The following is a 25462-nucleotide window of genomic DNA, read 5'->3' as shown; positions in this document are numbered from 1 at the left end:
CTCTCGGCACCATTAGAAAGCAGGAACGTGGCACCCAAACCTGTTTTATCATCCAGGTGGAAGTAAAACACTGGCCAGACCAGGATTCGGACCCATAGGGAACTCACCGAGAGCTAACCCCTTCAACCCCGCCCCAACATCTAAACCCAATCCTACCAAGACCCGGAAAGCAACAACAATGTAAACAACATCCATGGTCACTTTATTTTCAAACAGAGGGGCATATACCCAAAGGAAAGGAGGACGAAGAGCCATCGTGGGGGCCTGCTGAAGTGATCTGTTTAGCCTCGTGACCCGACGGCTATGGGGATAGAGCTGCCCCTCAATGGTACACGTACTAGAAAGGTCATTCCCCACAGGAAATGGAGAAAAGGAGGCAAAAAGTCAATGAATCCCTGGAATAGTGCCTCAGAATCTCTCCAGGGATGGGGTATGACTGACCGTCAGTCCACAAATAGGAGTGTGAGGGGGATCTGGGGACAGTGGAGAGTGTTGGCAGGAAATTATCCTGGATGATGTGCACCGGTCAGAATGGAGGGAGCAGACAAAGCCCTCGGAACAGACAGAGGCAAAGAGCACATTGATTAGAACATTATCTCATAACAGAGGTGGCACCATTTCCCACCGTTACTGTAAAATAACTGTAACTAATCAAAACACACAGAGGCCTCTTTAATGGAGTTAATAAAACTACGGCAGAATGGGAATGGGGTAGAGGTACGACTCCCCAAGGAGAACCCGGGATCGAGGGAGCCATGCTGGCAGGGCCCTGTGGTTCCTGTCCAGGTTCTTAAAAAGGAGCCTCAGCCCAGAAAACAGCAAACATCCGTGACCACTTTGTGGGGCCAAAACAGAGGGTGCTGGGCGGAGCCCCAGTGAAGTGTCCCCAGCGGCTCTCCAAGGGCCGTCCACACTCTCTCCCCTCCAGGACGGGCTGAACGGAGGCGGACATCCGGTTTTTATTTCTGGGCACTCTGGCACGTGTCATTACATCTCACAATCTGCACGGGAAGGGGGAGAGGGTAGAGAACGTGGACACCCCGCGTCCCGCTGCAGGACCTGGGGAGCCTAAGGGCGTCCGGCTGAGACAACAGAAGCGGCGAGGCAGCAAGCCGCCTGCCGCCCCGGGGTGGGATCGCGGCCGCCAGCCCCGGTGGCCTGAGTTCACCTCCTCAAGGGGAAGTCTCCATGGAATGAGTATGGTCGCCAACATGGCCGGAAAACCCATCGATCCCGCTCATGGGGCAGATGATGAGTGGGGCCGCACTCTTCCCCCCCGAGTAGCTCAGGCTGAAGTAGGGCCGCACGGGCCCGCAGAAGGTAGCATGAGAGAAAGTGAAAGTGTGACACCGCTCAGTCACGTTGTAGAAGGACACCTCGCCAGCGTCATAGTCCAAGAAGACCCCCACCCGCTGGAGAGGGGTCCGTAGGGGGAGGGCAGTCATTGGGGAGGTGAGAGCCCAGTACTCTTTCCCGTACCACAAGGACACGGCCCAGAATCCATTCTGGGGGGCCGAGGTCACGCCACCTTTCCTGCACACCGAGTCTTCGCAGACGCCGATGGTCCACTTGGCTTTGTCTCCCACCTCCACCTCCCAGTAGTGTCTCCCAGCGATGAAGCACGGAGAGCCCAAGACACAGGGGAACAGATTGAAGCGCTCGGGGTTGTCAGGTAGGTCCTGTTGCAGGTAGCTGTATCGCACTTGCCGGAGGTTATCGGAGAGGATGAGGCTGGGGTAGGCCGTGTCCGGGTCCAGAGTCACGTCCACTGCGTAGACAGAGGGGAGGCGAGGGGCAGGTGAGCCAAGGGCCCGGAGAGCGCCTGGAGGGCTCCTGGCCTCTCCCCCACCTCCCCAAGGGGAGAATACGAGCGCCCCCTGTAGGCCGCCTTCACCTCAAATTCATCCTGGACTCAACATCCCCAAGATGACTCCGGATTAGCTCATCACCTTTCCAAGCCCAGATAGGTCGACAGTGCCGACGTTTTACCTCCATTCCCTTTCTTCTACATCTTAAGCCACATTACCCATTGTCGGCTGAATCTCCCAGACAGCTTTTGGGATCCGAGGTATGTGAATAAGGGACTGCAATCCTGTTATCAATTTGCCCACCTTTCAAATCACTCTTTTGTATCCTTACTCGACCGTGCAAAAAACCCCACTCATCTCTTTTTAATGTCCAGTGCAAGACCCACATCTTCATCAAAAAGTTGTTGTTAGCCAGCCGTGCCAGCACCCTCTCCCTCCCTTAGGCCCGACATGATTTATCGCCCACGACACACCCCTGGGTGCACCTTGCCAACGTGCGGGGACTTCCCGCTTTGAACTGCCAGGGGCTCTCACACGCCTGTCAAACCCTGCTCGGGAGGAAAACTCCAAACCACAGCCCAGGCAGGCTGAAGGACTCCCGTGAAAGCTTCATGATGGGCAACCGGGGAGGTGACCTGGGCCCACACTGGGTTCGTGGTTCAACAATCTGTGCACAGTCATCTGTCTGCCATGCCGTGGGTGTGCCTTGAACCTCCCAGCAGACACTAAACTCCAGGGCAGAACAGCGTCTCCCGCTCTTTTGTTCCCTCTACGGCACCCTGCTCAGTGTCAGACAGGGCAGGACACACGCGAGGCATGCGCTTAGCACCTGCTTAAACAGTAGAATACGGATCACAGTGGCCAACACCAACGAACGTAGACCTGCTGTGCTCAGAGACCGGTCTTCATGAGGGGGGGTGCACATGACTGCAGACAGCACACACCCATGATGTAGTGCCTCTGGGTCCTTGGGACCCAGTCCCCTGACTCTTGGGTGACAGTGACGGTCATGGGGAGGGGGCTTCGTTCAGTTCCCGCCCAGAGATGGGAGGACCCGACATTCCTGGACCCCCAGCTGAGAACAAAAGCTGAGCTCACTAAGTGGAAGCCCACGGTGGTCCTGAGGCTGGGCTGCAGAGCCACAGGGCATGGTGGGAAGGGGGAGAGGCTTCTCCTCAAGCTCCTGGCCTCCACTTCCTCCACTGGCTTCGGCTTTGGGGCATTTTAGGAAGCAAACACGTTGCAAACACATAGAGACAATGGTTTTTATCTGGTTGTGTTTATCACTTTTACACACATAACCTGAAGAGCCCAAATTTAGGCAATTTCTCAAATCATTCACAACAGTAGTTTGGGCTTTAGGATTTTTACTCCTGTTTCCATACAGTTTTGTCTCCATCACCTACCTGAGTATAACTGAGCCTCTCTCAATTCTGAAAGAACAAGAGAGAAGAAGTTATGGACGTCATGTGAGTATTTCCAAGAAATGCCTAACAGAAGGGGCTCTGGTCACCGGCACCATCAAGCCGTGGCCTCATTACACAGCCCAGAATCCCTGCTGCCATCATGCACAGAGTTCTCTACAGGGCACGTGACTCCATCGTTCAAGCAAGAATCCGAGGGGAAGGGGGGCTGGGAACTGTGTGTGGGAAGGATAACCACGTGCCTGAGGCTGGTAGCAAATGGGGCCAAACTGAGCCAAGATCAAGGACCCCACCCCAAAGTGGGCCAGCTGGCTCTGCAGGGGGAAACTGGGCTCCATGTTCACACAGTACAGAATTCTTGGCTTCCACAAGCCGCCTCTGCTCTAGGGGCTGGGTGACAGCCGCTACCGTGCTGGGAAAACAGGACCACTCACTTGAAAGGCACTTCCCAGTGGACAAAGCATGTTCACAAATGAGCTCTCATGAGCCTTTTAAGTGGCAGGAGAGCCACACCAGGGAAGGTCAGGTCTGCACTGACCACTGAACTGACCACTTCTGGGATCATCCAGTCTCTGGTACAGTTTCTCCCTATCTGTCTGCTTGTGGAAGACATTGGGTGTCCCCTACCTAAGTGTTGCTAAGATGCCAAAAGAGTGTGTATCTGGAAAGATAAAATGCAAACAAGGTCTTAGCATACGTCATACAGGAAACCACCAGAGAGTATGGGGATCTGTAAGCTGTAATAAACAAGAAAAGGGTTTACTTCCATATAAGGGTTTCGGATCCCACAAGACCACCTAGGAACTTTAGCATTTAGGATAAACTCAACTCCTAATTGAATGTGGCTCGTGACCAGAAAATTTTACATTTAAAGGGGCTTCTCTTAAATACCTAAAACACTTTATCTAATAAACAAAAATATAGGATTTATCATGTGTCAGGCCCCATTCTAAAGGCTTTAGAAATGGTAGCTAACTTAGTTCTACAGCCTTGTGAGGTGAGAACTATCTTCCTCACGTTACAGACAAGGAAACTACAGTGTGGAATCCTTCGTAAGTGCCAGAGCTGGGCCCTGGGTGGCCTGACTCCTGAAACCCTGTTCCCGCCATTGCCCTGCAGGTGCTGCGTGACCCCCCGTCCTGGTCAGCACCAGTGCCCACGGGCAGAAGTTATAATGTTAAATACCGGCTCACATCAAGTACAACTGGCATAGTTTCTGTTCATTCTTTTTCTCAAATTAAAAAAAAAAAAAAAAAATTATTAAATGGGACACCTGGGTGGCTCAGTCGGTTAAGCATCCGACTTGGGCTCAGGTCATGATCTCTGGTCTGTGAGTTCAAGCCCCGTGTGGGGCTCTGTGCTGACAGGTCAGAAACTGGAGCCTGCTTCGGATTCTGTGTCTCCCTCTCTCTCTGCCCACCCCTGCTCGTGCTCTGTCTCTCATTCTCTCAAAAATAAACAAACATTAAAACAAAATTTTTTTTAAGTAGATGTTCATCTTCCCAGGAAACTTCAACATCAAAAGCCCAGTAAAGGTACATATTTACCTTGGATTTTCTCCATATCCGACTGCATTTTTTCTAAGGGGAGAAAAGGAGACATTTAGTTTGCATCCCACAGCTGGCTGGAATATCGATCTTCCCCTCAGGCAATAGGCAGATGTTCAGAGCACGAATCCATTTCCCCCAGTGGATCTCTCTGTTTGCATTACCTGTGAACTGCTTCAGACTCTCTGTCAAGAACAGACATTTTTGTGCAAAAATGTGGATTTTCTCTTGCAGATCTGGAGGCGTGATCCAAGGTTCAGGGATCCGGATTCTTTCAGCTCTAAGTTAAAAAAACAAAACAAAACAATGAGTAAATACGTCCCCCAACCCCACAACTTCAGGATCCCAGACAAAGCCTGGGTTACACTGGCAAACAGTCTTTAAAAGCAGCCACCACAACTCTTTCCCTGCTCCCCTCCTAGACCGTGATCCTCTCAACAAGAGCAGAAGAAACATCTTGCTCATTCCAAACCCCCCACAGCACGTAGCTCAGGGATTTTCAAATGGCCTGTCCTCAGGAAGGTTCACCTGAACTGAACATAAGGCTGACTTGCCAGAAAGCACCAGATTCCATCCAAGACCTGAGCTTCACGGTGGACAATGACCCAGTGCCCTCAGGTTCCCAAACACGGGGAGAACATCTTCAGAGAGGTGCCCACTCTGCTCCCTGCTTGTGGGGGGTTGGGGGGGGGGTGGGTCTATGGTGAAAACCGATTGCCAACTGCCTCCCGGACACGCCTTCTCCCATCTTCCGAGCTTTCCTGGGTTCCTGGCTGCCCGGTCTAGATGTGACCTTGTGGCTGAGTTCTGACCAATGAGACGGAAGAAGGGTCTTGTGTCCATTGAGAAGCCTGCTTTAAGAGGAGTGTGGCTGGCTAGCGGTCCAGCGACCACCTTAGACTGTAAGATCCAGGACCACAACTCGGGCACCACAGAAGAGCGAAGGCAAGGAAACCAGCAGACGAGCCCCGGGCCACCTACCTGCACGTCTCTTACACGGCGACACACGTTGCATCATGTTTAAGCCCTAAGCCAACGAGATATTGGGTTCCCTACTTCCCATGGCCAAACCCAAACACGAACGTCACGAGGTGCTGGGCTCTGAAGGACCTGCTCTCCCTAGGTGGGGCCAGGATGGACTGTGGCACCAAACAGCACAAGCAACAAGTAAGGGCCGTAATCACTGGGGCCACGTGGCTGGGACTGGACGCGTTCTAATCCGTCTCCTCAAAACCCGCAATTTTACCAACATAATTCTATCCACGTGGCCTCCCAGCCAAGTCACTCCACGGATGCACGAGGCCCTGCCCCAGCTCTTGGGGTGCTCCCTCAGGGCCCCTGGGGAGTGCTCCCTCATGGCCCAGCTGCAGCCCCCCAGAGGTTTTCACCGTTCAGCATGTCAAGCAGCTTCAGCGTCCGGCTCCTTCAAAGTCAGTCTCTGCCCCTGCACCAAATAGCGTGTCCCCGAGGCCCAGCCCACTGGCCCTCACTGTCTGCCCTGCAAACACCTGCCCACACGGGGGTGCCCCTGCTCGTTCCTGGCCCGGCATCCAGGGAGCTGTCCCTCACTCCCCATCGCGGACACAGCCCAGGAGTAATGAGGACAAGGCCGGGATCCCCGGAACGGGGCAGTAATTATGTAACCCTGAGCCATTCTCTTCTCCCCATTATGGAACCAGGAGGGGTGGCGGGGACAGGACTCTGCAACCCGTAAGAAGTGACTGGGCCCCTGGGAGCCTTCACTAGGTCCCCAGACGTGTCCTCACAAACCACAAGCACAATTCCATCCTTCACCCTCACAATTTGTCAGTAATTCCTGAGTTTTACTGAGAAGATCCATGGTCCATGTGGCTCTCTGCACACAGTGACTCAGTCCAGAGACGGGCAGGACATGTCACTTGGGGAAGATATCCTTCCGAGGCTCTGGGCTCCTTTCGGGACTTAGGAGTGTGAGGGACATGCCGTCCTGCACTCGATTGGACACTGGGGGGAGAGAACACTGTACCTGCTCAACGTGTCCCCGATGTCCTACGAGAGAAAGGAGAAGGGTAACTGTGAGAAGCTGTAAGTTCGCTTTTCTTTCAGGGATGTCTGTTGAAAACCCAACCATGGGCTGGCCCTCCTGTGAGAAGCCAGGGAGATGTGGACACAACCCAGTCAAGAGGCTAAAAATCGGGCCAAGGAAACCAGGAGGCACACGATTTGCTGTCCCAGCATTTCCTGTGTCCGGCTCCCGCCCCACCGGCCAAGGACATCTTGATCAAATTTCCCAAGTCAAGTACCCCACCCATGCACCCCAACTGTTCACTTGTCCAACTTGCTTTGACTTTTTATCGTGACATAATTTCAAATACACAGAAAAACTGCTAGTACGTAGCTCGTGTATACTTGTCACCAAATCACTATGAACACGTTTATGTTCAGAACCATTTAAGATCACTCTTTACATTATATCCTTTACCCCTTCATACTTGTGTGTGTACTTCCTAAGGACAAGCATGTTTTCTTACACAATCGCAGTAATCAAGCCCAAGAAAATGAACATGGATGCAACAATTATCTAACCCACAGTCCATATTTTTCTTTAACCAATCATCTTCTTTTTTTTTTTTTAATCTTTATTATTTATTTTTGAGAGAGAGAGAGAGAGAGAGAGAGAGAGAGAGAGAATGAGCCGGGGAGGGGCAGAGAGAGAGGGAGACACAGAATCTGAAGAGGCTCCAGGCTCCATGCTGGTAGCACAGAGCCCAACGCGGGGCTTGAACCCACGAACCGTGAGATCATGACCTGAGCCTAAGGCAGACGCTTAACCAACTGAGCCACCCAGGCAACCCCTAATCATTTTTTTTTTTTTAAGTTTATTGATTTATTTTGAGAGAGAAAGTGCAAGTGGGGAGGGGCAGAGAGAGAGAGGGAGACACAGAATCCGAAGCAGCTCCAGGCTCCGAGCTGTCCGCACAGAGCCCGACGCAGGGCTCGAACCCAGGAACCAGGAGATCATGACCTGAGCCGAAGTCAGACACTCAACTGAGCCACCCAGGTGCCCCAACTGTTCATCTTAACAAAGTTCCTCACAGCTAGTCCCCTCCCCCTAGTAACCCAGGACCATTCGCCGCATTCAGCTATCCTGACACTACCTTCCATCTGGAGTGGCTCCCCAGCATTGCTTTCACGACATTGACACTGGTTGTTACGCCAGAATGTCTCCTGTCCTTTGCAGTCTTTCAGACACTCCCCTCATGATTAAATCCAGGCTGTATCCCCTTGAGGAGTGTATGGTGCATCCTCCTAAAGACACATGATATTCCCTGGCCCCTTACTGGCGATATTTTGGTCACTGGCTAGGTACTGTGTTTCCTCTTGTAACTAGTAAGTAATGTGAAAGTGATACTTTGAAATTGTGTTACTATTCCAACCTTTCTCAAACTTCCTCCCTTAGATTTAACATCCACTGATAACCACTGTCTGAATTAACTTCTATGATGGTTGTTAAGTGGTCCTTTTCTAGCTTCAAAGTTCATTTTATTTTTTACATGTTTGTTTATTTTTGAGAGAAAGAGTGCGAGTGGGGGAGGGGTAGAGAGAGAGAGAGAAACAGAGGATCTGAAGCGGGCTCTGTGCTGACAGCAGCGAGCGGGACGCGGGGCCCAAGCTCACAAACCTGAGATCATGACCTGAGATGAAGTCGGACACTCAACCGAGCCACCCAGGCGCCCCAAAATTCCTCCCATATCACTTAATCGACGTTCTCCTGGAAAGAGTAGTTTCCTCCTATTTATTATTAGTATGGACTCATATATTCTTACTTTAATAGGCTATAATCCATCACTGTTCTTATTTATTTTGGTGCTAAAAACTGAGACTTGGCCAGAGTCTCTGTCACTTTTTACCTCATCCCTTTCCATCCATTTCCCCCACCTGGTTTATCCTTCCATGGTTTCCTCTGCAAAAATAAGCAGATACATGATTTTCAATTATCTTTTTTCTGCCACAGAAAGTAGCATATGCTGCATTTTGCACTTTTTCACTTAACACATTCCTGGACACACTGCATCAGTGCATGGGTCTCGTGGGTATCTTCCTTCCTCTTCCGTACAGCTGCCTACTATCCCATAGCGTGTACACATGCAGAATTGATTCAACCAATCTCAGTCTGGAAGGTGGGTTTTTCCCAGTACTTTGCTATTACAATGTTACATCATGTAACTTTGTGTGTATGCATTTTTGTACCTATTTTCATACTTAGGTAAATTCCTGCAAGGACCCTTGGTACAGGTCTAATTGCACACATACTTTGTTAAATACTGCCAAACACTTGGTCTTCCCACCAGCATAGGAGTTCTCTCTCCCACATCTTTGCTAACAGCATATCGAATTAGGAAAATTTTGCTACTCTGGGAGCACCTGGCTGTCTCCGTCGGTTAAGCATCCGATTCTTGGTTTCCGTTCAGGTCATGTTCTCACAGTTTGGGAGTTCGAGCCCTGCATCAGGCTCTGTGCTGACAGCTGAGAGCCTGGAGACTCTGTCGGATTCTGTGTCTCCTTCTCTCTCTCTGCCCCTCCCCCGCTTGTGCTGTCTCTATCAAAAATAAATGAACATTAAAATAAAACATTTTAGGGGCGCCTGGGTGGCTCAGTCGGTGGGGCGTCCAACTTCAGCTCAGGTCATGACCTCGCGGTTTGTGAGTTCGAGCCCCGCGTCGGGCTCTGTGCTGACGGCTTGGAGCCTGGAGCCTGCTTCGGATTCTGTGTCTCCCTCTCTGCCCCTCCTCTACTCACACTCTGCCTCTCTCTCTCTCTCTCTCTGTCTCAAAAATAAACATAAAAAAAGTTAATAAAATACATAAACAAAACATTTTAAAAATTGTGAGAAAACCAACAAAAGCCTCCAATACAATGTTAAGTAGAGGCAGGCAACAGCGGGCATCTTGTCCTGTCCCTGACCTCAGGGGGAATGCTTCTGATAGTTCCCTGTGAAGTAAGATTCAGCCCGCTTTTCCCACGCTGTCCACCATAGCCACTCTGGTCGTGATCAAGACCCTCTCCCTCCTCCACGTCCACAGCCCCTTTTCTTCAACAGATCCACCCTTTCGAAAACGTCCTCGCAAGTATCATCCACCTTAAGAAGTAATAATTTTTAAAACCCCGAGCGCTCGCTTTGGCAGCACATCCACTCAGACCGGAACGTGGCCCCTGACCACGTGACGCAACCAGGCGGGAAGCGAGTCCCGCGCTGCCGCTCAGAGCGCCATTCACAATCGCCAAACGTCCGCCAACTCACGAACGGAATGCCACACGAGGAAACAAAACACGCTGCGTATCCACACAGGGGAACGTTACGCAGCCGCCAAAGCAAATGCAGCACTGACACAGCTGAACCCAGAACAAGGTTTGCAAGTGAAAGGAGTCAGACGAAAGGCCTCCAGGTGCCGGACTCTAACAGGCAAACCCGTGAGACGTGTAGCCGACTAGCGGTCGCCAGTGGGTAGAACCCAGCGAGCGACTGTTCAACGGATAGATACAAGGTTTCCTTCTGAGATGATGAAAGCCTTCCCGAACTACAGAGTTGTGATGACCCAACAATACTGTGAGTTTACTAAATACTGCTGAATGTACGCTTTTTTTTTTTTTTTTTTTTTGAGAGAGAGTGCAGGCAGTGGAGGAGGAGGAGGAGGGGAGAGAGAAAGGGGGGGGGGGGGGAGGAGGGAGAATCCCAAGCAGGCTCCACACTCAGCCTGATGCAGGGCTTGATCCTATGACCCTGAGATCATGATCTGAGCTGAAACCAAGAGTCAGATCCTCGACCAACTGAGCCACCCAGGTGCCCCCATGAGTCCTACACTCGGAAGTGGTTGAAATGGGGGCCCCTGGGTGACTCTGTTAAGCTCAGGTCATGATCTCACAGTCTGTGGGTTCGAGCCCTGCGTCGGGCTCTGTGCTGACAGCTCAGAGCCTGGACCCTGCTTCAGATTCTGTGTTTCTCTCTCTCTGCCTGTCCTCCACTCACACTCTGTCGCTCTCTCAAAAATAAATACACATTAAAAATTAAAAAAACTAAAAAAAAAGAAATGGTTGAAATGATGAACTTATGTAAATTTTCTCCCAATAAAATGAAAAAAACCTCTCCACTCCACCTAATAAAGCCCTAATCCTGGATACACGCAAATTCCAGCTTCCCCTGGGCCTGTACCCCAGCAGTTGTGGTCTCAGAGAAAGTCACACGACAGGGCAGACTGGCCCCAGGATAAACTGACGTTCCCTGACCGAGTGACCCTCCCACGTCTCACAAAGCACCTGGTCTTCCCAGACTCTGAAACGATTATTTAAAACCTTCCCCCCATTCTCCAAAGCCCACATTTTCCCGAACTCCTGCTCGGTAACAATAGACGATCCTGCTTTCCAAAGTCAAGAGAACAAGAGACACCAGGGTCGCCTGCCCAGCCTCACCCTGCCTGCATCCTCCCCTCACCCTCCTGTCCCCCCAAAGATCTTCCTCAACTAACTCCTATGCACACGTCGGTCCTCCTTCCCTTCTGCCCTCCCTCTCAGGCAGACAGCAGTGATTTACAGCCTCAGTGATGTTCCCGACCCGCATCCTTACAGCAGACTCTGCTTCTGTTTACCTCGTTTCTTTAAGCATCCCCTCCCCGCAAAGCCCCACGACCCCACCCCACCTCCGAGTACTTCCTTGCCTCTCCTTATGCTCTTACTCCTCGACATACTCACCCGCCCTGTGGTGTCCCTCACCCTGCCAGTGACCACTGTCCCCAACGTGGGTCCTGCCCCACACTGTTCAGCGTTCCTACAGAAGAGCATCTGCGGTGCCCACGGCTTTAAACCAAGTGGATGTCAGCCCTCGACTGCGTGGGACCCTATTGTCCCCCTCCCTCCTCCTGGTCACGTTCTGCCACACACTCTGGCCACGTGTTCCCTCTGCAAAGTCCTCCTTTGCTCCCTGGCAAAGAAATACCGGTGCTCATTAAGGTTCAAGGCTAGGCCTTCTTATCCTAAAGCAGGAGTCAGACACTAGCTCTCAAAGGCCACACAGCACGTTGTTCTGCTTTTGCGAGCCGTGTGGGTCTCACAGGTGCACCCTCTGCTCTGGCAGTGGAAAAGCAACGACGCACTGTGTGGCCTTCGTGCCAACAACACGCACACGACAGAGTTAGAATTTTATATAATTTCACGTTCCACAAAATAAAATTCTGATGGTTTCCAATCACTTACAAGTGTAAAAACCACACTGGGCCCGCAGGCCACAGAAAAACAGGAGGGGAGCACTTTGCTGACCTTTGACCTTGGCCATCATCTCCCTTTTAACGGCATTTATCAACATCTCTTCTATCGCTGTTCACTCCTTTGTTGTCCGACCTCCACATGAGATGAATTTCAGCAGAGCCTCTGCACCATTCACCCCGTGCCTGGACCAGTGCCTGACCCAGAGCAGACTATCCACACGCACTGAGTGAACACCAGCTCTGTCCTGGTCTGGCTGGGTTGGGGGGCCACCCAGCCGTATCACAGGCCCTACCCCAGGCTTGACTCCCAGGGCGGCTTGGGCCAATGACCCCGGCTCCAGTGCTGACCGTTTGCTGGCTGTGCTCACACATGTGTGCATGTTAAAATGACGAGATACTGCACGGAGGTGGTCTTTACATGGCATGTGGGCCCAACCCCTCCTTACACCAGGAGATCGGGTCACTGAGGCCCAGAGAAGCCAAGAACCTTGCCTGTGATCACAGCACTTGCCCACGCAGGACCCTTACCCACTGAGCTCCCTGCGGGCCGTGTGGACAGGTGCACTGACGCTTACCTGCAGTAGCTCCCTGGTGGGCTGCTGCTGCTTCTCCTCCAGCTGGGCAATCAGGCCACTCAAGTGGGAGATGTTGCAGGAGAACTGGGTGATGGCGCCATTGATGCTGTTGTAGATGGCCAGGTCCAGCTCCTCCAGACGGGCCAGGAGGCGGTACTCATGCTCCTTCAAGGAGTGATAGAGCTGCTCAAACTCCCAGACAATCTTCTCCCTCTCCATCTGGGTCAGGCTCTGCGCAGGGGACAGGCAGGGGCACTGAGGAGAGGGAAGGCTCTCTTCTAGCGCCCTTTGTGTTTGTCCTGGACTGTCACCCCCCCCCCCCCCCCACCTCATCATCCCATCCCAGTGTTCTCGCGGAGCACACGCAGTGACAGAGAAGCCACAGAAGGTAAGAGAGAAGAACATACCTGCCTGGCAGGGGGCTGGGAGGCATGAAAGACTGCCAGGAAGTGACGGGTCAGGTACAGGGGACGGACTGGAACACTTATTCCTTGCATCATGACCCTGGCCACGTCACTGAGGCCCTTCCCATGTCACCCGTACCTTCTTTCTGTCCTTCAGGGGTATTCATCAACTACCCCCTCCCTGGCTCTGGGTGTGTTCCCTCCTGGTGCAGACCTGTTTGCCAAAGCCAGTCCGCCCTCCCTTCTCTACCCCACCTCCCAATGACAGGCCTCCCTTAAAGCTCTGTGCTCAACTCCCTTTGTCTACTCCTGTGGAGTAAAGTTTTATTGGGACACAACCACACCCATCGTTCACATATTGTACTTAGCTGTCGTCAAGTTACAAGAGTTGAGCAGTTGTGACAGAGATGATGCGGCCCACAGAGCCAAAAATACTTAGTATCTGGCCCTTTACAGAAGCTTTCTAAGCTAGACTCCTGAGGATATCCCTTCGTGAAGCATCCGACTAACCGCCCTTCCTAAGCACTCACTGTGGGACAGTGATGCTCACACACTTGTTTTAAATCCTTCCCACAAGGTCACACCTCTCCTTAGCTACATTGAGTTTTTTAAAGATATAAAGGATACAATGTAATCTTAGAAATGGAAAATTAAAGCTGAAAGAGACCTTAAAGAGCAATTGACTCAGTGCTTCTCAAAGGGGTTGTTACTGGCACTCTGGTGGGGGGACAAGTTTGCCTGGCATGACCCTGTTGTCCCGTTGCAGGACATTCAGGATCTCTGCCCTCCCCTCCCCAGTCACTCAGTTCCTCAAGTGACAACCAAACCACACAGCACTGGAGGGAAGGAGAGAGCAGTACTAGCCTTGCTGAAAAACCACGAGGCCAGCCTACCCATTTCACAGAGGAGCAGACCGGTCCAGGGAGGGTGTATCACTCTCCATCTACCCAACTGGCTAGTGTCAGGGCCAAGAAGCATGTGCAAGAGTCCTGGTTCTCAGAGATGGGTCTTCCTCCCCTCTGACAACCGTCCCCCAGGGGACACAATGGCTGTGTGCATGGTGACTTGAGTCCACTCAGGCTCACTAGGACACTCTCCATCCATCAGAACTATTTGCAAGCAAGGCGAGCTAAGGTCTCAGAGGATTGTGTGGGCAGAGGAAACGGCGGTGTCTGCAGGCATCCTGAGAAGTTCCCTGTCCAGGACTGACAAAATTTCACAAGATGGTGCCAGACTCTACTAGTCTAAGACTTGCCTTTCAGATGTAAGCACCTCTAGGGAATTTCTTAAAAAAAATTTTTTTTAATTGTTTTATGTATTTTTGAAAGAGAGACACAGCGTGAGCAGGGACGGGCAAAGAGAGAGGGAGACACAGAATCTGAAACAGGCTCCAGGCTCCAAGCTGTCGGCACGGAGCCCGACACAGGGCTCAAAACGACACACCGCGAGATCACGACCTGAGCCAAAGTCGGACGCTTAACCGACGGAGCGACCCAGGCAACCCCAAGGAAATTTCTAATATTTTATTTGCTATTTTAAAAAATTACTCAAGCACCTATATGGTGGATACATAAGTATATATCATAAAAGTCTATGGGGGCACCTGGTTTGCTCCATCGGTTAAGCAACTTCAGCTCAGGTCATGATCTCACCGTTTGTGAGTTCGAGCCCCGAGCCCACAATGGGCTCTGACAGCTTGGGGCCTGGAGCCTGCTTCTGATTCTGTGTCTTGCTCTCCCTGTGATCCTCCCCTGCTTGTGCTCTGTCTCAAAACTAAGTAAATATTAAAAAAAAAAAAAAAAAGTCTGTACTTCTAGTTTATTTTGTTTTGGCTGTTAAAAAATACACACACACACACACACACCTCGATCACAAATTAGGACATAAGTCACTTGCTGAGGCTACTTCATAAGGCACTGTCAGCAGAATGGCACCAAAGGAAGCTAACCATGGCCAAGAATTTCACGGGTATCAGTATTGTCAAGGATCAACCCCAAGTACACGAAACTAACAGGTTACACTTTTGAAAGGTCAGATCTCCAGGGGTCCCAACCTCAGCTCTTCCCAAATGTGGGAACCCCTCGGTTCTCCAGGTGAGTCCCCAACTGCCACGTGGGGTTGTTTCATCTGCATCTAGAAGTTCTGGATGCCTTGACTGGATACGTTAAGGGAAGTAACAGCCTCACACAAGACAGAGTGACCAGCAGTGGCGAGATCAGCAGTGGCGAGATCAGCAGTGGCGAGATCAGCAGTGAATTCCGAGTTGCCTTACCAAGAGTTCAGCTCGGGCCTGCTCCCCTTGTGCCCGACGCCTCTTCTTTAAGTCTTTCACTCTTTTCAGATGGTCCAGCTGGTTCTGGATTTGCTCCTGGCAAAAGCAAAAAGTTGCACAGTTGGAAATTAGGCAGACCTCAGCATGGCCATTGTGCCTATTACCCACGCGAGACCACATTCCCTGGTTAGAGCCTGTCCTGGGACCGCACCGCCATCCCCAGGGCACAGGGGGTCACTCCTCTCTTTGGCAGTCAGTGTGTGCGTCTTAAACCTGCGGGTGGCCTGCCTATCCCAGGAAGGCATCCTTCAGTGAAAAGGTGAGTGGAGGCTTAGGGGTAAGCGGGGGCTCTTCAGAGGCGCACACTGAGAAAATGCCCTGACCACTACCTTCGCAGCCTCCTCGAAGGTTATCGCCAGCATAAAATAATGTACCTGAAAGCACCGTAAAGGCTACGTGACTAATTATGCATGAATGTAGTCACTTTCACCTACACACACAGGCCATTGCTCGTGTGCCTTTCCCGCAGCCCTCAAACACACGGACAACAGCACATGCGTTCCCCACACATAGCCTGACAACTGTCACACTCAACACTCTGTTTCCATGTGGCTGTTTGGCTGTGCCAGCGTGCTGGCTCGACGCTTCACAAGGGCCACCCACTCGTGCTGTTTCGTTCAACCTTCATAGTAGCTGCTGACTCCGGAGCCTCGGGGCTCCTAACTGCCTCCAGCAAGAAAGGACCCCGCTGCCTTCCGTGAGCTTCCAGAACAGGCCGGAGCCCAGGCCAGGGCCGGGGAAACGCGCGCGGACGGAGGCACGCGCACCTGCGGGACACGAGCACCTGCCGGTCACCGTGCGCGTGTGCTCCGCGCGAGCGATCCGTGTGCGGAGCGCGCGGTCTGACGCGCATCCTGCGCTCGGTCCAGGGAGGGGGGGCGGGTCTCCGCGGGGAAGTGCCCGGGGGTGGGGGGGACGGAGAGACCCCCGGCTTCCCCCGCACGCGGGCGCCGGGGCTCCGCGGAGGAAATGACGGCTGCGGCGCCCGCGTCCGGCTCAGCCATTTTCTAGGCGGGGAGGAGGAAGCCCCCCGCCCCCGCCCCCCGCCCGCCTTTGTCCGCGCGCCGCGCGGCCCTCACCTTGAAGCCCTCCACCGCCTCCTCGAGCGGCAGCACGCTGTGGCCGCGGTGCTCGCGGGAGCGGTCGCACACCACGCAGATGGGCATCTGGTCCTCCTCGCAGTACAGCTTGAGCGGCTCGCGGTGCTTCTCGCACGCGCCCATCTCGCCGCCGGGCCCCGACGGCCGCTCGGTGCGCAGCTGCTTCACCAGCTGGGTCACGTTGGCCAGGTGCCGGTTGGGCCGCATGTGGCGCTGCGGGAAGGTCTCCCGGCACTGCGGGCACGACACGTCGGTCTCCGCCGCGCCCCAGCAGCGGGTGAGGCACGCGCAGCAGATGTTGTGGCCGCAGTCGAGCATCATGGGCTCGGCGAAGTACTGCAGGCACACGGGGCAGCTGGTCTCCTGCTGCAGGCACTCGGCCACGCTCCCGGAGGCCATGGCGCGGCCCCACTCCCGCTTCCGGGCGGCGCCTCCCGGGCCGGGACCCCGGGGCGCGCGCGCGCTGGGCCTCCCCCGCCTGCGCCGCGCCTTCCCTGCGCCGCGGCGCGCCCCCGGGGCCGAGCGGGCGTGGGGCCGGGGGGCCGGAAGGGGGGGGGGGGCGGGGGTCCCGCGGCTGCGCGAGGGGCGGGGGGGGGGGGCCGCCGAGGGGCGCCGCGGGCCGGACTCGCGCGGCCGGCGCTCGGGGCGCGCAGGACGACGTGGCCGCGTCCGAGCGGATCCCGGCGCGAGCGGAAGGGGCGGCCCGGGGGCGGGGTTTGGGCCGGGATCCCGCGCGCCTTCACCGCCCCGGGTTTGTGCGCGCCTCGCCTCCCGCGTCCCCGGGCCTGGATCGCCCCCACACACCTCTCCGGGCCTGGACCTCCCTCCCCATCCACCTCCCTCCCCATCCACCTCCCTCCCCATCCACCTCCCCGGGCCTGGAACTCCCCCCACTTCCCTGAGCCTGGACCCACCTACCCGGGCCTGGACCCCCCCTCCACCTCCCGGGGCCTAGTCCCCCCTCCCCCCAGGCCTGGACCCCGCCTCCACCGCCCCGGGCCTGGACACCCACCCCCGCATCTCCCCGAGTCTGGACCTCCACCCACCTCCCCACGTTTGGACCCCACCACCACCACCTCCCCAGCCCTGGACCGCCCCTCCCTGAGCCTGGATCCCCCCACCTTCACCCGGGCTTTGCTCAGGGTCTCTGCCCGGCCCCCCGCCTCAGCCTAGTTGTGGGGGGCGGGGGTGGGGGGGTGGGGTTGGCGAGGACAGTTGTGGCGTTTCCAGGAGACTGGAGCATGCGAGCAGCCGGAACCCTCGCAATTTTGTTTCCAGAAAGGACGTCTTACCTGTGTGCTGGCAACATTTCTGTAACACAGAATCAGACCCATGCAGCTCGGCTCCTTCCCACTGTTCCCAAGCCAGCGGGTTTACCGCCAGAGCCTCAGCATCCTCTCCGGAGAAATGGGAATGATCACTACAGCCCAACAAGGAGGGAGCCCACCCCGTTTAGTGTTTTAGCCATAAGGGTGTTTATCCATTACACCGAAAGTGCTCACCGGGCACAGAATTGGCTAGAAACCCGCAAGCCTGCCCCTTCCTGGTCACCACTGGACAAGTGCGCCCACCTTGGGATTTCCTGGTCTCCTTTGCTGTTTCCTCACTACTGTCCTCATCCTCTTGGTTTCATTCAATCCGGACAGTCTCGCCTTGCTTTCTCTCTCTACAGGCCTCTCTTTATTTTAATTTCCGTTGTTACACCTTGACCGAAGTTATTTCAACACTGTCAGATTGCAGACGTTTTAAGGTGAGTTAGTAGCCAGGTGACTGAGCGTTTCCAGTAATTTCCCTACTGACACCGCCAGGATGGGACTCCTCCTTAGAAAAGCCCCCAAATGCCCCTTTCATTCTGTCACTTCTCACTCAAATCTTCAAAGCTACCCTTTTTTTTGCCTCCCGGACATTGTCCACACCGTTGAGCACCAGGTTCCAGGGAGCGCTCTGGCCTCCACCGCAGACTAACACCTTCACTGTCCTCTCAGGAAGCCACAACCCCAACCCAGCTTCTTAGGGCTTAGGCGGTGCCCACCACAGCCCTCTGCAGGCCTGCTCACCGATCCTACCCCTCCTCAGAGTGTAACCTAAGCAAACAGCACACTGACGGCTCTCTTCCCCTGTGAGTCTCCCACGTTCACGCGGAACCTCAGATTCTGAGCACTTGGCTGTTTTCTAGGCAGAGACTTCAGCTCCCTTGCATGGAACCCTCACCTCTCTATCAAAGTTCTAAAGCAGGACATACTTTTTTCTTTCTTTCTTTTTTCATCCCCCCGCCCAATGTTTCCCCATTTTACCCCCTAAGCATACTTTTAAAGTAGGAAGTGACTTTAGCCCTCACACAGCCCAACATACTTCATAAATAGGAAACTGATACCAGACGCTAAAGTACTTCAAAGAGGAGAGTCCTCTCCAGACTGTCTATGCTCTCTATTTCGACTTGCTCTAATCAGACTAAAAATAATTTGTTATTTATTCCGTTGTAAAGTGACCAGCGTTCAAACACACATGCCTATTAGAGGCAAAAGGGAGACTTTTAAAAAAATTATTATTTTATTTGGAGAGAGAAAGAAAGGAGAGAGAGTGTGAGTTGGGGGGGGGGGGGGCAGAGAGAGACAATCTTAAGCAGGCCCCATGCTCAGCACAGAGCCGGACGTGGGGCTCCGTCCCATGAACCACAAGACCATGACCTGAGTGGAAATCAAGAGTCAGATGCCTAATGGACTGAGCCACCCAGGTGCCCAGAGGCAAGAGGGGAATTTACTAGGCAGCCCAGACCAGGAACCAATAGGCAAAATGGGGACAGTGACTAACTGTAGGACAGATGTCCCTTCCAAGAGGCAGATACTCTCCTCTCTCACTAAAGATTGCCGTTGAAAATGCGGGCCCAGCATACTGCCAAAGTTTTAGCTCAAGAGAAGGCAGGAATCTAGAGTTTTATACGAAACTTTAATGACTTTTAAGTGTTGAAAACTAAAGATTGTAAAAATATCTCTGCAGAAGAAACTGACCTCCTGGTCTCCAGTTTGGGGCTCTGGTACACATATTTATTTTAATAAGTGCCTTTCTGTCTGAACAGAATAATATTTTACAGCCAGTCTCCACTCGTACCTTCCAATTTTATTCCAGATTGCTCAATATGCTCAATAAAAGACACTTCCTGGGCCCTTTGCTGCCAGTGCGAAAGTACCTCCTGAAGGCAGAGTTACCTTGTCCAACTGGTTATGGATATGTTGTTATCAGGTGAACCGGGGAGACTCCAGGCCCTGGGGCCTCAACCCAGCCCCGCCCAAAGTTGTCACCAAAGGTTCTTGGTCTCATCAGGAGAAAGAATTCAAGGGCAGAGGCAACACAGTGGACGAGCAACACAGCAGGAAAGTTTATTGAAGACAGAGTTGGGAGAGCCGGAGACAGGGATGGATGGAGAGAGCTGCCTGGAGGGAGAGAGCCAGAGGACACAGGGTGCAAGCCTGTTAGCTGCACGCCCTGGGGTTGGGTTTCTGCCTTTTATTGACAGTTGTTAACAAGGCTGTGGAGAATCCCTTGCTTGGGGCGGGGATTCTTGGAAGCAGGGTTTGGGGGCTCCCTTCCTTATTTGACCAGGAGCTTCCTGTCCTGGTGTGCCACCGGGGGCTTCTCAAGGAGTGCGGCAGACAGGCCTCTGACCCTCCCCACAGCTGGGCGTGGCCTCCTCTGTGCTGGCCTCCAGGCTTCCCCTTAGAGCCTAACGAGCTGCACTGTGACCCTGGGATTAACCTTTGTCCTTCCTTCCTCCAGCCTGGAATGTGCACGAGATGATAGGAGCTTGAGCGGCTGTCCTGGACCAGGAAGCAATCTGGAACACCCGAAGCCGACTAGGAGGGTGTAGTGGAAAGGCGACTACGCCTGGGTCCTTACACACTGCAGAGTGTCTGCAGCGGACTTCATGGTCCGCTAAGGCCACTGTCTTATTGAAGCCACTTACTTGGACTGTCTGTATATGCAACTAAAACCAACCCTAAGTAATAATATACAGTTTTTATTAATAAACAATGTTCTGTTTCTTTGTTTCTCTATTTTGAGGGAAAGAGGGACAGAGAGAGAGAGAGAGAGAGCATGCTCGCAAGCAGGAGCCAGCGGGGGAGGACCGGTCAGCACAGAGCCAGATGTGGGGGCTCGAACTCACGAACCGTGAGATCCTGACCTAAGCACGAAATCAAGAGTCAGATGCGTATCAGACTGGACCACCTGGGTGCCCCTAAGCTATTTTATTTTAAAATAAATTCCTACCTACTCTCTTTACTCAATCGAGCTGCTAAATATGAGCTCCTAATATTAGCTAAACCCAGAGGACACCTCAGTCTTTACCTTGCAGGTTTTGAGGCATTTGACAGGGTTGACCCCTTCCCTTCTTGGATTGCTCTTTCTCTGGGCTCCAAACTGAGTAGGGCCTGGTGATGCCTAAGGTATTTCTGCTTCCTCCGCTCCTCTTATCTGCCTTCAGCATGTGACGCCAAAGTTAGTCTGGAAAATAAAAATAAAGACCAGTCAGGAGAAACACAAGGCTAGGATAATTAAGGAATAGATGGCCAGATCAATGGGACAGAATAGAAGCTGGCCTGTGGACCCAAATCAGAGTAAGAGTTCAGTTTGGATAAAAGGGAAAGTTCAGACTGGTGTCCTACCTTCAACAAATGATCCTGTTTGGGGGGAAAATCTCATCTTCTTATTACACCAAATTATATTTCAGATCAGTGAAAGATTTAAATTTTAAAAAACAAATCAATGAAAGCTCTTTTAAAAAAAAAGATTTAAAAAAATGTTGTCTAGAGGAAGGTCTTTCTAAATAGGACCACAAACCCAGAAGCCATCCATCAAACGGATACATTTGGTTACATAAAAGTAAAAATCGACTGACTTCTGTACAGGAAAGTACCTTTATTTATTTTTTTTTAACGTTTATTTACTTTTGAGACAGAGAGAGACAGAGCATGAACGGGGGAGGGGCAGAGAGAGAGGGAGACACAGAATCGGAAGCAGGCTCCAGACTCTGAGCCATCAACCCAGAGCCCGACGAGGGGCTCGAACTCACGGACTGTGAGATCATGACCTGAGCTGAAGTCAGACGTTTAACCGACTGAGCCACCCAGGCGACCCCAGGAAAGTACCTTTAAACAGCTGAGCAATCAGGGCCCCCAGGTGGCTCGGTCAGTTAAGTGTCTGACTCTTGATCTCAACTCAGGTCATGACCTTCCAGTCTGTGGGTTTGAGTCCCAAGGTCGGGCTCTGTGCTGACAGCACAGAGCCTGCTTGGGATTCTGTCTCCCTTTCTGCCCCTTTCCCTCCTCTCAAACGAATAGTCAAATAATGAAGGAAAATTAGGAAAAAGTACTTTTAGCAAATAACACAAAGGATGAATTTCCTTGAGAGACAAAATACTTTCACGAATATAACTGAGAAGAGACAAAAAGAAAACGCTGAGAAGACAGTGTAGGAAGAAGAACAACTGGTTCATAAACATGTGAAAAGTTCAGCTCAAAGTTAATGAGATGAAATGTGATGCTGTGTATCTATGAGATTAGTAAAGATTAGAAAACTGCAATACTGGGTATTGGTGAGAATGAGGCATTCGAGGACGACGCGGGGTGTAAGCTGGGAGAACATTGTTGAGAACAATTTGGCAATGGCTAAAAAAATCTTAATACACATACTCTTTGAACTATCCAGTCCACTTCTGCCCCCTCTGCACAGAGATGATGGATTATATAAGGACTATAATTCGAACATTGTTTGGGTTTGTAAAACATTGGAACCGACATAAATAGGCTTCATGAGGGGATGGGTTGATGGAAGACACTGAATGCACACCCGCCATGGAATACTATGTATGTACCCAAAGGAATGAGTTACATCTTAGTACACGAATATGGAAAGATGTCTGAGATTCATTCATTCATTCATTCATTCACTCATTCATTCATTCAACAAATATTTATTGAGTGGCCAGGATGTGCCTGACTGTCTTCCAGACTCCAGGATACTGCAGGGAACAAAATAAAGTTCTGTGCTCAGAGTTGCCTTCTAGAAAGAAAGATGGACAAAAAGCAAACCAAGAAATAAATGCAGCGTGTGGAAGATGCCGTGAAAAAGGAGTCAGGATGCGGAGGGAGCAGTGATGGGGGTGTTATTTTATACAGAGCAGTCAGGGGGCGCCTCCCCTATGAGGGAACCAAACGGCTGCTACAGTTTGGAGTCTCAAATGTGTCTGTTATTGCGAATTTATCTCAGAGAAATGAGAACTTACATTCACACAAAAATCTGCACAAAGCATTATTCAAATAGGAAGTGTCCCAGGATGTGGAGAACAAAGGCAAAAGACATGCAGAAAAATTAAACTTCCTTACAATTGCAGCCCATCGACAAGTACTTGAAACAGCCACCTTCCTCTGGAAGCTCAGCGGCCCCCAGGTTCCCACTTTGCTGGAGGCAAAAGGCAACCTTAGCTGGACATCAGCCAACATCCACTTTGACATATAAAATTCCTTTGGGAACCTCCTTTACCTCCACCCCCCCCCCCCCAAGGTATATGCCTGCAATCATCCTCCAGGCTTATGGCCGCTGATACACAGCGGAAGGGTCTCAGGACCCAGGTTTCGCTCCACTGTAGTCAGTGACCTAACAGCAGCTAGCCCCTCAAGGCCCTGGGAACCTTGCTCCCAAATTCCTTACAGACTCACGCTGTTCCTGACCCCCTCCCAACCTGAGGGTATGTAACCTGTCACTCCTCACAACCCCACAACCGCCCACGGGTCCTGTCCTCGTGCTTTCATAAAACCACCTTTTTGTACTGAAAATGGTTCAAGATTCTTTCTTGACTATTTGCTCCCAGACCCCAACACTGCATCACATCATCCCAGATAAACTGAGACAAATCATCACAGGGTCTTCGAGGATCCTACTCCCAATGCTCTTCTCCACAGCAACTTTCACTGAAATGTCTCGGGCACCTGCAAAAGGAGGCTGGGAAGTGCAGTGTTTCCCGGGCACATTTGCTGACCCAACATAAACATCTGGGTTCCTAGGCAAAGAAGGAGGAAGGTGAAAATGCCTGTTGGCAGTTTCTGTCACCAGCCCTGAGTTAGCAATGTCTGTGACCCGATTTCAGAGTTTTATGAAACCTCTTGCCTTTCACCCATCTCTCTGAAGTCACTCCGAATAGCACGTGAAACATGGCTGCGGCCAAACCCTCCCTGGGCCTGTCTTGTCCTTGTGTCTTCATTTTCCAACACCTTCCCGCATCCCGAAGCCAGGAGTGCCTGTGCAGAGAACCCAAGGAGTGTGTGGGCCATGGGCTGAGTCTGTCTGTCTGTCTGTCGCAGGTGCTGGGAGGGGCCCACAGGGACCACAGGGGCTGCTGTCCCTAGGGGAACCTCATATGTTTACAGCTTACTTCCAGGAGAAGATGAGGGCCAGACCTCTCCTTAGGTGAGGCCAGATTCCTTACTGCACAACGACCGTGAACACAAGATGAGGAAAACAGAAATATTCCAAGTGTCTCAAGTCCGGTACTGCACTGCCACCACTCATCTTGGGTGAGCACTTCAGGGCAGCGTGTAAAAGTGACACATGAGGAACAGCCCTCTTCGCCTTCTGTCCTTTGCCCTCATGCTGATGTAGAGGGGCCGGGAGGGGTGCAAACAGCACGGTGGGGGGCTGGCCAGGCCCACAAAAATCCCTGCAGAGAAGCGATCAGACTCCCAGGAACCCCGGGGGCCTTTCTGCGTTGGGGTGAAAAGTCCTCTGTAGCTTTTGAGTTTTGTACCACGTGCACACTTTCCTTATCCAAGGCAAATTAAAAAAAGTTGTATTAAGGACACGAATGAATTCTCAAGCATGTGAAGCACCCTTTCAGCACAGAGAAATGGGTATTCTATTCTAAACTTCAAACTTCAGTGATGGTTTTGCCTGAATAAAGGAGTGAGTTTTGTTCCAGAAATTTACGCTTTGATTTTGAGAGATACTGGTCCGTTTACAAACAGGCTCTGGAATCTCTTCTCACAGTAAAAGAAGCCTGAGATGTTTCATTCGGAGATAACAGTTTGTGCATTCCTCAGAGTCTGAACACTTCCATTCTAAGACAGCATGTATCTTGCTATTTTCAGGTTTATTTTACTACTCAAATCTAGCTTGTTTGTTTGTGTTTTTTTTGTCTAGTGAGAAAGGGAGAACCAAAATAGTTAAAAAGAAAGCAGCACAGAAAAAAATCATCAAAAATGTATTAGTTTAAAAATTACGGTGCATGCTCGATGTTGTTCTGTCGTTAAAAAGCATGCGTGTACTGACGTGGAAAGACATCCCTGGTAGTTGCTATGTTAGAAAGAAGTTGTGGTACATTGTGTGGAATGAATTAATTTTTTATAAGAGAATAGCGCACACGTGCACACACTAAAGAAATACGTAGGGAAATTTAACCCCAATTAATAAGGGTGTGACGTGTCAGCAGGACTGGAAGGAGGCATAGATGCTGACTGATGTCTGCTTTCTAACTTCCATTTTTCTGCGATGTGTTTTATTTTGACTGCAAGCATCTGTTATTTTGTAGGCAGATAATACAGTAGAGACAACTTAACAGTTTTGAGAAGAGAGGGATTTTAGGGAGCCAGGCAAGAGACCAAAGGGTTACAAGCCAAGAAGTGTCCTCAGACTTTCCCCCCCAAATTTAAAAGTCTCCTGTCTCAGTGTATGGTTTCCAGCCCCCTCAGCCCCTTTGTGGCTGGCGGTGAGAGCAGTAATAGTTCAGGCATCAGGGGGTGACGTCCAGCCACCGCCCAGGCCCCACCGCAGGCCCGGCGGTGGTGGGACAGGAGGACGCTGCTGTACTTAGTGATGCTGCTCTGCGCTGTGGGCTCTCCTCTCGCCGGACCCAGGCCATTCGGGGGCCCCTTTTTATCTCAGATTTCAGTCTTCCGTTCTGGAAAAGAACCTTGTGTTTCCTTTCTATCTGCTTCCCTTCCTCTTTTCCTTTCCTCCCTCAGCAACCCAGGTTTTGACACCTGCT

The 25462-nt window shown here is 52.0% G+C and overlaps 1 protein-coding gene and 1 long non-coding RNA gene across 2 annotated transcripts; one reads left to right on the top strand and one right to left on the bottom strand.

Annotated features, from left to right (window-relative positions):
* Positions 1-181: 181 nt before the first annotated feature.
* On the bottom strand, positions 182-17049 carry TRIM27 (tripartite motif containing 27). Its single transcript, XM_019437128.2, has 8 exons — positions 16408-17049; positions 15269-15364; positions 12593-12823; positions 6785-6807; positions 4944-5059; positions 4780-4812; positions 3215-3241; positions 182-1768 (listed from the first exon to the last, which is right to left on the bottom strand). The coding sequence occupies exons 1-8, from the start codon at positions 16825-16827 to the stop codon at positions 1173-1175; spliced, it is 1542 nt and encodes a 513-aa protein (XP_019292673.1). The 5' UTR covers positions 16828-17049; the 3' UTR covers positions 182-1172.
* A 2665-nt stretch (positions 17050-19714) lies between these two features.
* Positions 19715-20457, top strand: LOC109259469 (uncharacterized). The gene is made up of 2 exons (XR_002076681.2): positions 19715-19887; positions 20203-20457. It is a non-coding gene; the product is annotated as an uncharacterized LOC109259469 (long non-coding RNA).
* The last annotated feature ends 5005 nt before the right edge of the window (positions 20458-25462 follow it).

This window comes from Panthera pardus, unplaced genomic scaffold, assembly GCF_024362965.1.
Source record: "Panthera pardus isolate Hobbes unplaced genomic scaffold, ASM2436296v1 HiC_scaffold_17, whole genome shotgun sequence".
Classification (NCBI taxonomy): Eukaryota; Metazoa; Chordata; class Mammalia; order Carnivora; family Felidae; genus Panthera; species Panthera pardus.
The sequence above is the reverse complement of the archived record's forward strand: the minus strand, read 5'-3'. Positions and strand labels throughout refer to the sequence as shown.

Coding starts and splice junctions, on each gene's coding strand:
- TRIM27 (XM_019437128.2), bottom strand. CDS start 16,827: ATGGCCTCCGGGAGCGTGGCCGAGTGCCTGCAGCAGGAGACCAGCTGC. Junction 12,824..15,268: donor AGGCCCGAGCTGAACTCTTG/GTAAGGCAACTC, acceptor TCCCCTGCGCAG/AGCCTGACCCAGATGGAGAG. Junction 3,242..4,779: donor GGATATGGAGAAAATCCAAG/GTAAATATGTAC, acceptor TTGTTCTTTCAG/AATTGAGAGAGGCTCAGTTA.